This window comes from Passer domesticus, chromosome 11, assembly GCF_036417665.1.
Source record: "Passer domesticus isolate bPasDom1 chromosome 11, bPasDom1.hap1, whole genome shotgun sequence".
Lineage (NCBI taxonomy): Eukaryota > Metazoa > Chordata > Aves > Passeriformes > Passeridae > Passer > Passer domesticus.
Window position 1 is genome coordinate 14,411,096 of NC_087484.1, and position 13,010 is coordinate 14,424,105.

Here is a 13,010-nt window from a genome sequence, read left to right on the forward strand (position 1 = left end):
TAAAGCCTAGTTCCACTTTGGAATGATTGTTCTAAAGTAAAATTATTTTATTTGCCTTCTTATGATGAGTGATGGTATTAAAGGTTTAAATCAAGTAATTATTTGCTTTCTTTATTTTCTCTTTAGCACCCCAAACTCAGTCACACTGTGTGTTCCTTCTAACTCTCTTCCCAAAAAATATTCATCTGGATTGGAGAAAATCAGTTTATCACTGGGCATTACAAAGTCACCATGAAATAATTCGGGCTACTTGTGTTAAAGGATTCTCTCTCCTGCTTCATCCTGTGCAGTCCTGCAGCGTGATTCCCAGAGCTCTTTTGTATGTATTAATGCAGCTTTTCTGTCTTTGTGCAAGACCCCAATTTAAATTAGGAGGGGAAAGGAGATATCTTTGTCAGTGAAATCCATCTTGTATTTGTCCATATGTCTCTTAAAATCTTTCCATATATTTAAGGCTTATCCATATATAAAAGGCTTCTCTGCCTTTTTTATATATGTCTTGGTGTCTTCTGTCCTTTTGGTTTAGTCTTCAGTTTCTTCTTTACAGCATGCCAGCCTCACCATGCCCAGTGTTACTTCAAACATTTAACAGAACATGAGGGTGATCTGAGAAGGACAAAGATGATTTAGTGGGACAGATCCTTAAGCTGTCCTGACAGTACTGCCAGTGTAGTTAGAGAACTCAGACAATGTAGAAAAACAAATTTCTAGGTAAATTATCTATTAAAACTATTTCATTTTTGTTTCCATTTCAGGAATCAAATCAAAGATGAGTCTGAGCTAGTCAAGGAGGCTTGTGCTAGTATAGTTGGGAAGTTATCTTGTTGTCTTTCTGGTCCATTCCATGTACAACCTTCCTTAGCAGACTCTGCTGTTAAGGATGTTACTCAAGATATTTTGTGTAGCAGCCTTACTGTGACTTCTGCTCATGGAAAAACCTCTTCTGTGCAAGCCTGTGTTTTCAAGCCCTTTTTCATTCTACTGGAGAGCAAAGCACCCAGTTCAGTAAAGCTAGGTATGTGGCTTTACCTTTAGTAACATTTTACACTTCCATCTGAGGTACTAAGTGATTTTATCTGTATCTTGCTCCATTCCTTTTATTCTATGTTGGGTTTTTAATAGTGCTATTGATGCTTGAAGAGTTGTATTTCAATTGATATCAGTGCTGATATTTAATGTTGTCAGTGATGTTCTTTTTAAACTACCTTGACTTAAATCTAAAACTGTAATACCTGATCAAATCTGAATTTTAAATGTCTTCTCTGATTTCACAATATTTATCCTTTTTAAAAAGTAAAGTGTGCTTTATGGTTTGTTTGCCTCACTCTTTTGTGCACTTCAGTAGATTTTTAAAAACTATTAAAAGTATGTTTTCCTTTCCTCCTCCAACCATGCCATCCAGCATTTATAGAAAATATACCTCATCTTTGCAAACACTTGGATTTTAATACTGATGAGTCCAGCGTGAAGACTCTTGTTGGGTCTTTATTAAATCTAATGGAAGATCCAGACAAAGATGTAAGAGTGGCTTTCAGTAACTGCATAAAGAACATACTAGAATCCTTAGACTCTGAAGAAGGATTCATAAAAGAGGTGAATTCATGTTTATTTTTGGGTTTTGTTCCTAACTTACTATGGTTTTTGTTTCATTAGTGTCAAACACTAACATTTATGTGTTTTTGTTTTCCTATGTACCAGCTGTTTGTTTCAAGGATGAAAGAAGCCTACACAAATGCCAAAATGTCAAGAAATAATGAGCTTAAAGACACCTTGATTCTCACAACAGGAGATATTGGAAGGTATTTTTGATAGTATCTTGACAATTGCCAAGTTGTGTCAGTTTGTGATACAAAGTGCCCTTTCTTTAAGTCTAAGATTAAATTACTTGTTTTGAAATCATCCTTTCCCTGAGTCCAGCTGTACAGAGCTGTTGATTCCTATGGAACATTCATTTTCTTCTGCCCTGTCACAGGAAGTACAGATAAGCCATGCAAATACATGGCTTGTTTTGCATGATGGCAATTGCATGTTCTTGTGTCATTTTATTAATGCAGCAATTCAGTTTTGCTTTTTAATCCTTTTTCTTCTGCTTACTTTGTAAGGGCATCCAAAGGAGAATTGGTGCCATTTGCCCTCTTGCATTTGTTGCACTGTTTGTTGTCCAAGTCACCTTCGGTGGCCGGAGCAGCGTACACAGAGATCCGGGCCCTGGCAGCAGCCAAGGCCATAAAACTGCAGGCTTTTTTCAGTCAGTACAAGAAGCCAATCTGCCAGGTAAAAAGAGTTGTGTACCTTAGCAAGTGCATGTATTTGGGTTCTTTGTGTATATTTTGAAAGCAGAATTCAAGGTCAAAATAGCAGTATTGCTCAAGGTGAAATCTCAGGACAAGAAAGAAATTATTTTAAGGAAAAGACCCTACCAACCTTCAGGAGTGAATGAGAAGTCTTCGATTTTATTGTGATCTCCTTTCAATAGTGTTGCTTCTCTGTTTTATTCCCTTCATTCTAAAATAGAGGCTCTTGCATTCTGTAGTACTATTGCTGCAAGACACTATGGTTTAAAATTGGAATTGAAGTCAGCATTGCAAAGGCATAATTCTGCCATGATTGATTTAGGTTTTTTGTTATATCCATTACCTAACCACAACAAGTTCTGTTTAAAAAGAAAATTGTCAAATGCAGACTTTTCTAACTTTTAATATTTTTTTAGTAATGTAATATTTGAATCCAGGATTGCAAAATTGAATGTAATTATTAAGTGGATGATAATCCCAGTTCTGTTGCAAAGTAATAATCATAGATATGTGTGCAACAAGTGAGAGAGAAAAATGATGCGTAGAAAGACCAGGGAAACTTTTGTGTTTAGCTTTAGGGAGTGAACAAGGGGAAAATAATACTAAATACCTATTTCTTCCTGCTTAGTTTCTAGTGGAATCCCTGCACTCCAGCCAGATGGTGGTGTTGAGTGCTCCATGCCAGGGCAATGAGCTGCAGAAAGAAACAGCTGCTCACCAGAGAGAAATGGCTCTGGACATGTTATCTGAGATTGCCAGTGTATTTGATTTTCCAGATCTAAATCGCTTTCTCTCAGTAAGTTGGTCAGTCCTTTTGGTATTTTGTGTTTGTGCTTGGGATTTTAAATTTTAATCCACAATTTCTCTTGGGAATGTTGCAAGTGAGAGCGCAAATGCAGAGGAACAGTTTTATCAAGGAGTTGGAGGGATGGCTACAGTGCCAGTTCAGTTATGGTGGGTAAGGAGCTAAAGTTTAGAATGCTCATGAAGTATATCTATATTAATGATTTAGTGCACTTGGAGGCATCCTTTGTAAGGTGGGATTTTCTATTGGTTTCAGCTTTCTTATTTCCAAAGAAGAAAGCTACCATTCTGTGGGTACAGATCTTTTTGATCTGGTTACATATCTATTTTACTGGAATCCTCAGTAGCTTCAGAATCATACTTGTGTTTTGCTTGTTGGTAGATGGAAAGTGCCCAACTGTTAAGTCAGTAGTGCTCTAGCTGAATCATAGGCTGGGTGAGTGTTGTGTGTGGGCATGTTGGCTTTTTTGCTTCTTTTGGGGTTTTTCTAAGATTTCTTTTTGTGGAGAATCTGGATTGACACAAAAAATGCTAGCTCACTTTTTGTTTACAAGTTTCTTAGTATGGATTAGATGAAGCAGCTCCTGAAGTAATTAGTTTTATCTGCATTTTTACTAGGTATATGCATCTTATTAAAGTTTTTCTGTTTTCATACCTGTGGTCATAATTATGACCAGACACATGTGTTGTGGTACTGACAAATGGAACTTAGCCTAACCCTGGAGTTTTGGAGGGTTTGTTTGTTTGTTTTTTTCCATTAACTGTAGTTCTTCATTTACCAGCGGACCCTGCAAGTTTTGCTTCCTGACCTTGCAGCCAAGGCCAGTCCTGCAGCCTCCACACTTATCAGAACCATAGCAAAGCAACTGAATGTGAACCGAAGAGAGATTTTAATCAATAACTTCAAATACATCTTCTCTCATTTGGTCTGTTCCTGCACCAAGGATGAGCTGGAGCGGGCACTGCATTACCTCAAGGTAAATTGGCATTTGCTCTGTTACACCTGCAGATCAGGAGCAACAGTTGATGCATAGAAAGCTTTCTGCTTTATTTAAGATATTGCAAAGCAGAGCTCTGGAAATTGTATGCAGAAATTTTGTTCTTATTGTTTATAATCACTTCTATTGGCTCTGAGGAATGTTTCTAAGATATTTTATGAACTTAGCAAATTCTAAAAGCTTGGTTTGTCTAACATTGAGCTGTTTGAAAGCTTTGACTTCTATAACAAACCAAGCAGAGCCCATTGCCTCCTGTCTGTCAGTGTGCTAATAACATTGTGATGAAATGAAGGCTTTGTGTTTGACTGCAGAATGAGACTGAGATAGAGCTGGGCAGCTTGCTGAGACAGGACTACCAGGGCCTGCATAACGAGTTGCTGCTGCGGATCGGGGAGCACTACCAGCAAGTCTTCAATGGTTTGTCCATACTGGCTTCATTTGCCTCTCAGGATGATCCCTACCAGGGTCCTAGGGAAATAACCTCACCAGAACAAATGGTAAGGACACCCAAATATTCATGCTCAGTTTTCAATGATTGCTTTTTGGCTGTTGCAAAAGTGAAGACAGTGTGCCATTCTCTGAACATCACTTATTTCAGGGAAAAAGTGGAAGAAAGGCTGATATTTCCTATTAAGTGTTTCTTCAACAGAGAGATCCATACCAAGTATGCATAAAACCAAATAAAAACGAAAAGTGCCTGAACAAACCAGCAACACACATGTAAATCCTAACATCCTACAAAACAGCAAGACCCAAAGCCTAACAGGGATGTCTGTCAGTAACACTGATATTTCTTAAGTAGCTGTGTATTTGGGATTCTTCTCATATGTATTTCACAATTAGCATTTCATACCTGCTTTTTAATTTCTTAGGCTTTGGAGTGTGTTAATTGTAAGATTATTTGGGGTTTTAACTTTTTTTTTCCTCTCCACAGGCTGATTATCTGCAACCTAAATTGCTTGGTATCTTGGCTTTTTTTAACATGCAGTTACTGAGTTCCAGTGTTGGCATTGAGGATAAAAAAATGGTATGTAAACTTAATTTTTGATATTATAACAAAAACAAGCAAGGACTGTTGTAATATTCCAGATTTACTTGTGTGATCATGCAACTGTCATGGGAGTCTCAAAGATTCTAGTGTCCCAAAATGATTCTTTAAAACTGATGGTCTCACTGTGTGTAGGACTTCTGAGTAAGCTCAAAAGTTCTGATTTCTCTAATGGTCAGATAGTGTATTACATATTTCAGTCAGACATGGTGTATGCAATGAGTCAATCAAGCAGGAATTATAGGGGAGAAATGCAATTGTATGATTTTCAGTGTGTGAAACAAACACCAGTGGGAGGATGAGGGAATATGGGAGAAAACTGGAATTGCTGCATGGGGTTATGTAAGGACACCAAAGGGTAAAGGTAAAGAAAAAAGATGTAAATCCAAGAGATTAGTTTTGGTTCTCACAAAACAGCTCTTTTAAGCTTTACAGTAGAGTGCATTTAGAGAAATTAGAGCTCACAGCTTGAAACAAAGTGAAAATTCTACTAAAGTAGTGCTTCTAACCAGAAGACTGGCCTTTTAGTCTCCTCACAGGGGGAGTGTAGATGGTTTCTGCAGGAAGTTTTCAATGCTAGAATGTACATAACCTTTGCGTTGACAGACTGCATTTTCTCTGGTGGTTTTTTTTTTATTTTCAGATATTAATGTTAAAATGTTCTCATTTTCATGGCTCCATTTCTTCATGCTTTCTGAATTTCTTAATTTGTATAGCATTTGTATTGCTGCACCTGCTATTGTTTCTATCTTTTCTTCTGTTTTTTGTTCTTGGTGAATTTCTCCTTGCATGACCTTTTCTCAAGCTCAGGTTTATTCCTGTGTTACTGATCTGTCATGCTGGACACTTTACTACCCTGTTGGGTGTAGTGTTACTGTGACTGAAATATCCCCTACATCTCAGTATTTCTCTTCTGTCTTTCATTGACAACAGAGCTATCAACTGTTCCCTGATGCTTGCCAGTCACTTCTGTGAGCAGTTGTATGTCAACGCTGTTGGGGTTTTCTTGGTTTGATTTTTCTTTTAAATGCAAGTTTGTTAATTTCCTCTATATTTCCTAAGCCTTCTCTTTTCAGCTCGGGACATATAGTGAATCATGTCTATAATAGACATCTGTAATCATTAACTCCTTGTTGTCCACAGTTCTTCCCTGTCAACAGCCTAGATAATGTAGGGGTTTGTTACAATCTTGTCATTAGAGATTCACCCCCTTTGTTTTCTAAACCCAAATTCTTTATTAAAACATCAAACTAATTTTGATGTCTAAGAGTATGATTTCTTAAGCAAGGGTAGCCTGATTTTATTAGAAAATGTAACTTCTACATGTTTTCCTGAGTATCTAATACACTAAAATGACTTTCATCTGTCTAGGCTTTGAACAGCCTGAGGTCTTTAATGACCCTCATGGGTCCCAAACACGTCAGTTCTGTCAGAGTGAAGATGATGACCACGCTGAGAACAGCTCTGAGATACAAGGATGACTTCCCAGAACTGTGTTGCAGGTGAACTGATGGTGTACCCAAACAGTGACATCCCTGACATTCCTGCCCTTTAATGTACTGTGTGGTTTTGTTCTGGACAGGAATCTAAACCACAGTGCTGAAATAGCTTAAAGTGCTTCTCATGACTCACCTCTAATGTTTCCTGCAGAGAAGAATCATCAGTTATATTGTTTTGTTGCCTTTTCTTGTTTAGAGCCTGGGATTGCTTTGTTCGAAGTCTGGACCATTCCTACCTGGGCTCCTTGCTCAGCCATGTGATAGTAGTGTTATTGCCCCTCATACATATCCAACCCAAGGAAACCACAGCAATATTCCACTTCCTCATAGTGGAGAACAGGTACTGCACAAAATATTTTCAGTTATATGGTTTAAATCCTGCAACAGGAATGGGGATAACCCTAAATTCAAGTCATCCAGCACTGAGACAAGAGAACTTGTTTTTCTGCTAAATAGTTATTGTTCTATAAAATTGCCCCTTCTCTAAATTGTGTTGAGGTCTTGAAATGTAGCAAGTGCTGTGGCCAAGTTACAATCCAGCCAGGTTTTCTTCAGTGTGTTTATTGTGCTGATATGGAAAATTACTTCCCTCTATAGAATAATGATGATTGCTGACATTTGCTCTAAGCTAAAGAGAAGTGTACAGTATTGGGAGGAAATGAGTTCTTTGTTTTCTTCAATAATTAGAGGTATAATTATTATAGAGAGGTATAATTTGAAGTGCATAGACTATTATGTTAAGTTTTCATACATTCCATTCAAATAGTCACACCAACTGAAAATAGAAGTTTAATACAAAATACATTCATTCTCATGACTTAATCTTTTTGAAGATAAGGTTGAGTCATAATTCTTTTCCGTCTTACATTTTGTAGCTTAAAAGGGTTTTTTTTAGGAATATTGGTACTTAATACCTTGATTATTTTGATAGGTTTTCATTTTTCTTGCATTGTATCTTACCAACAGTTTTCACAATAAAAGGTAGTAACAGGAATAATAAGGCTCTTGTAGAAGGCCATAGTAGCAATATGGAAAGAGATTTCCTAATTGTTTTATTTGGATGTATTTTTTTTATTCAACTAATGTTTGCTGTGTTCTTTGCAAATTTTTTTTTTGGTAACTATTAGGGATGCAGTACGAGACTTTCTACATGAAATATATTTTCTACCTGACCTTCCTGAACTAAAAGAAGTTCAAGTTGTCCTTCAGGAATACAGAAAGGTACAACTTCTTTTATTTATTTGCTTGACTTTATTGCATAAAATGAATTTATGACAACTGAGGAAAACATGTAAAGTGTATTGTTAAGTGGAAATACATTTATCTGCCAAAATAGGTTTTGTGTATCACGGGCATAGTTTGAAGCATGTTCTGATTCTTGTTTAGGAATGAAATATACCATGTTCAGCATTCTTGTTTCTGTAGCATCTCCTGAACCCTGACTTCTCTTTTGTGACAGATTTTAGGATGAGAAGTCAACAGGTTTAGCTATGGCCATATGGTCTTTACAGGGAGCAAAGTTTGTCTCTTCTTAGGAGTACTCTGTGGTCCATTTCATTTGCTTGTCCACAGAATGATTAGGTAATAGATGGGAAGTAGCAATTATTTTGTGGGAGTGATGCAACAAAAGTAGAAATTAATTTGATTTTAGACAGACTTTATGCAAAGCATTTTCTTCTGATTTTACAGTTTTTATTTAGACCATCATTATATTTACCCAAAAGTAAAATATAGTACCTTTTTGAATAAATTTTTTTTAAAATAAGCAAGAAGACGATGGTATCTAGATATAGGTGAGAATGTAAGCAAAAAGGCAGTTGTTTCCATGTGTTCTTGCTTGTGTTCTTTGAGATGCTGTTCAGTCATATTCCTGTTATACTTTCAGTCATAATCCTGTTATACTTAACTTGAACTTCTTATGTCATGCTCAGGAATCCTCCAAAAGCACAGACTTGCAGACAGCCCTGCAGCTGTCCATGAGAGCTATTCAGCACGAGAACGTGGATGTTCGGATCCATGCACTTACCAGCCTGAAAGAAACATTGTATAGAAACCAGGTATGAAAACCTCCTTCAGTAGAACTGAAAATAAATCAAATTAGTATCTGGACCAAAAGTCTACAAGTCCTTGTGGTTACAGGGTGTTCACTTGAACTGGGTTATTCTCCTCATGTTTCTTCATATAATGGGAAAAATGGATTCTCTTTCATGACACCTCTGTGTAGGTGGGCTTTCAAATCCTTCAAATCTTTGTGATGCTGATTTAGCAAGGCTAGTGTACTTTTTTTTTTCAACTCTGAGGAAAGATGTATCTAAGAAGTCCATTTCAGCAATTTATTATGTGGCCTATTGTCTGTTTAGGGCATGTGTAGCTTTTGTATTAGAAGCCTCATAAAAGCAAGTGTGTGTGTGTAATATATGAAGGAATTAAGATGTGCTTGGCCTACCTTGGACCTTCTTTTTTTTTCTCTTCCTTCTTTGTCTTCCACCCTCAAAATTTTGAATCCATTGGTCATATTCAAAAGCATTTTATAGCCAGGTACAAGCTGAAGACATTGCTTTACAGTTCTGTGTGGTTATTAGCCCAAAGGGTGTATGTGATCCATTAGAAAAAGCAATAAATCTGTACCCTTAGTAGTTATAAGATTGTGGGACACTCTTTAGCCAAATATAAACAGCTCAAAGAACAAACAATCATTGTGTGTGCTCCTGGCCAACCAGTAATTCTTGCAGCTCAGGTCAGCAAAATCCTGCTATGTCTTGTTGAGTTAGAGGTCTAGCAGAATAATTGAGGCAAATCAAACTTAATTAGTTCCACAGCTTGTGGAACTATTTGCTCTCTTATGTTGGCTGTGGTTTCAGTTTTCATTAAGTGTAACAATGACAAACATTTTGATTTTTTTTCTGTATTTGGACTAAATGTGAAACTGAGGAATAAAAGCTGGGCCAAAGCAAAAAAAGAAAGGACACCCAATTAAAATGATGGACATTGATCAAAAGACTTGAAACCCTTGGCTTTGTAAGACTTGAGAGTGAAGAAGTGTCCAAGAAATGGCAAATAATAAGAATAGAAATGGCAGCAAACCCAGAAGGTATTACAACAGTTGCATGAGAGAAATTGGGAGAAAGTATTGGAACACGTAAGAAGAGGGATAAGTGAAAAAGATAATGTAGAAAAGTAGAGAGGTACTTGGTGAGACAAAGAAAATGAAGTTAGATAATGAAATACAGTATTTGCCATGACAGCATTATTAACTGAAGCCCAAATCCCTCACACATTTGTTTAGTCCTTCCTAGGGTGAGAAGCAGATTAGTGCAATTGGACTGTAGTTACAACCTGAACTCATGGCTAAATGAAAGCGGAAGTGAGTTACAAGTTGAAGATTTCAGAGATTATTTACAAATATGGTTGAAAAATAACTCACCTTTATTATTCATCTTCCTAGGAAAAATTGATCAAGTATGTCACAGACAGTGAGACCGTGGAGCCAGTCATCTCCCAGCTGGTAACAGTGCTCCTCATCGGCTGCCAGGATGCAAATTCCCAAGCACGACTGCTCTGTGGAGAATGTTTAGGTGAACTGGGAGCCATCGATCCTGGCAGGCTCGATTTTTCAACAAGTGAAACTCAAGGAAAACACTTCACATTTGTAGTAAGAAGCATTGCAGTAGTGTTTTGTTTAGTAGTAGGGGTCTTCTAAAAGTCCTTGGGAGGAGGGAACCTCTTATCTCTAGACCCTTTGAAAATCTGGACTTGCTGTCTCACCTAAAACAGTTTAGAGTTATGCTTCCAAGTGGTTATTTACAGATGCAGCTATTACTCTGTTTTAGTAAAACTGACATTCTGTTTGCGATTAAGGCTGGAGTGGAAGATCCAAATTTTGCCTATGGATTGTTAATGGAACTGACCAGAGCTTTCCTTGCTTATGCTGACAATGTTCGTGCTCAGGATTCTGCAGCATATGCAATTCAGGTAAATATGTTATTAGATCCTACTTTTATTTCACAGATTATTTTCTGTAACACTGAACTTAGAACTATGCAATACAATTTTTCATTTTTAAGTATTTGAAACTTCATCCTGTAACAGGTTTAAATTAGAAAGTACACTTAGTATTCTGGGTACTTCTCAAATAAGATAGATCTGTTTGCTTTTTTATCACAATATTTTAGGAGACATCTGATGTTTTAGAGGTAACTAGCAGTCCATACTCTGCTTCATACATACTCCATAGGGATTAGGGAATAATCCTGAGAGTGGCTTAGAATTAGTTCATGTTGCACAGGCAGAAATGAAAAGCAGTATTCCTAAGATGGTTTCTGCTTACCCTTTTAGGAAACAACTGAAAGGGAGCCTACTCTGATTTTCAGGATCTAGTCTCTTGTGCTGGTTTTATTTAGCAGATGGGGTTTTTTGTTGCTTTTTTGTTCTTGCTGGTTTTGATGTTTAATATCTTTGTGAAAACTTCAGGATAGTTCTTTAGTCCAGGAGAAAATAGATGGCCCTTTGTAGTAAGCAGGATAAGAATTTTTTTAGTATATGCACAAGATTGTCTACTTCCTGCACAAGGAGGAATCAGACTAAATTCTAGTCCTGTTTATTGGCAGATGTGAAAAATACAAGATAATTTGGTCCAAACACCAACTGGAGAATCTGGGGAATCAGTAGCTGAAATCAAAACTTGCCCAGTAAGAGGGGATTAACAGTGTTGGATAACAGTTTTGCAGTTATGATTTCTGATTTAGGCATTCCATAACTTCTCTCTCGTTACTTATCATAGGCTCATTCAGGTTGGAAAGATCATATTGTATACATGGGGTTTTGGTCGTATGCACAGGGTTTTGTACTGTGGTAATGAAAATTCTCAGTGCTAACTTGGTGATGCAATCATGATTTTTCAGGAGTTATTGTCCATCTATGACTGTAGAGAGACAAACACTGACTGCCCTGGCTCCAGGCTTTGGAGGAGGTTTCCTGAGCATGTGCAGGAGATCTTGGAACCTCACTTAAACACACGGTATATGACATCTGTTTGGTTTTTCCTCCAGGCTAGTATTAACCATATATGGTTTTGTGACTCACTCTTCTAGGAAGAGTGATATGTATATATACAAAATTGAAATAAGGTCTTTCTACTAAAATCTGAATTGTTGCTTTCTTGAATATAATTCTCTCTAAATCAAACAAGCAAAACTCGGAGCTCATACTTTGCCCATGTCTGCCCATTTGTTCTTAGGGCATTGACTGAGATGATGTTTTGAAGATTTTCTTTCCCCTCTACTCAAATCTACTAGCATCCTATTACTCCTACCTTCTATAGAAGTAGGAGGAGCTCACTGAGTTTTAATTTGACTTTTTCTTCACATTATTTTTATCATTACTTCAATAAAATGAAACTTCAAATTATGTTGGTGTCTCAACTTGAAATAATCAATGTTTCCCTTCTGTTTTCTCATGAAGACAGTCATGCTCACCTGTGGTAAGCTTTACCTTTTTAGAAAACAGACTTTTTGGCCTTTCTCAGCTTTCATGTATGCTCTGGGTTTTTCCTGTCAAGAACACAGTATTTAAATATTTATCAAACACCATTTCTTAAAACTGATTATGAATAGCACTTTAAAAGATACTTACAAAAAACCTAACAATTTATGAGAATTTTTATTTCATATTTAATTTTAGGAAGCTCTAGAATAAAAGATGTTGACTACCGAAAGTGGGGGGTTTAATTCTACTTTCAAAGATTCAGAAGACAGAACTGAATATTGTTGCAGTGAGGGAATTTCATAACTAACATATGTGCTATTGTTTCCTGTATTAAATGGAAAGTTAGTTTTATTAAATGGATATTTCAAAATTACAGGTACAAGAGTTATCAGAAGGCTGTAAACTGGTCTAAGGTGAAGAAGCCAATTTACTTAAGCAAATTAGGTGATAATTTTGCAGAATGGTCAGCAACTTGGGCAGGTTATCTTATAACAAAGGTAAGAAAATAAATCTTTCTGTTAGGCTCTTTGCAAGACAGTTCTTGAACCTCATTTCAGTTTCTGCAGGTCAGGGGTGGATAGGAGAATGTCTGCTGGCTAAAGGCCTCTTAAAGGACTTTGCTGCTTCTACAGCTGGTGCTGTACCCCCCCTTCCCCAGCACTGGTTCCTGGTGAGGCTTCACAGGCAGTGTCAAAGCTAAAAATCAAGGAAACTTGTCTTTGTCCTGACACTCATGTGAAACTGGGGCACTGAAAAATGCTTGTGAAAAGTGTCTGAAATGCTTCTGGATTTGCCTTCTCAGTTTTGGAAAGATTTCCCTACAGCTCCACAGTCCCAGCACATAAAAATTACATGTATCTTCTATTTCTTTTCCCTTTCCAAT

The 13,010-nt window shown here is 37.0% G+C and overlaps 2 protein-coding genes across 3 annotated transcripts in view; one reads left to right on the forward strand and one right to left on the reverse strand.

The window, feature by feature from the left end:
- Positions 1-13,010, reverse strand: part of PLS1 (plastin 1) — a 277,498-nt gene that overhangs the window by 49,758 nt on the left and 214,730 nt on the right. The gene's annotated exons all lie outside the window — the stretch shown is intronic.
- The window catches only part of ATR (ATR serine/threonine kinase), a 39,203-nt gene that overhangs the window by 7,262 nt on the left and 18,931 nt on the right, over positions 1-13,010 (forward strand). For both annotated transcript variants that reach the window (XM_064385815.1, XM_064385816.1), the window contains exons 9-25: positions 127-319; positions 756-1,015; positions 1,403-1,593; positions 1,699-1,799; positions 2,103-2,274; positions 2,923-3,090; positions 3,881-4,075; positions 4,408-4,593; positions 5,031-5,123; positions 6,516-6,646; positions 6,840-6,983; positions 7,771-7,864; positions 8,575-8,700; positions 10,089-10,295; positions 10,502-10,615; positions 11,545-11,660; positions 12,504-12,624. In XM_064385815.1, the coding sequence (XP_064241885.1) occupies positions 127-319; positions 756-1,015; positions 1,403-1,593; positions 1,699-1,799; positions 2,103-2,274; positions 2,923-3,090; positions 3,881-4,075; positions 4,408-4,593; positions 5,031-5,123; positions 6,516-6,646; positions 6,840-6,983; positions 7,771-7,864; positions 8,575-8,700; positions 10,089-10,295; positions 10,502-10,615; positions 11,545-11,660; positions 12,504-12,624 (2,612 nt within the window). The remainder of the gene's footprint in view (positions 1-126; positions 320-755; positions 1,016-1,402; positions 1,594-1,698; positions 1,800-2,102; positions 2,275-2,922; positions 3,091-3,880; positions 4,076-4,407; positions 4,594-5,030; positions 5,124-6,515; positions 6,647-6,839; positions 6,984-7,770; positions 7,865-8,574; positions 8,701-10,088; positions 10,296-10,501; positions 10,616-11,544; positions 11,661-12,503; positions 12,625-13,010) is intronic.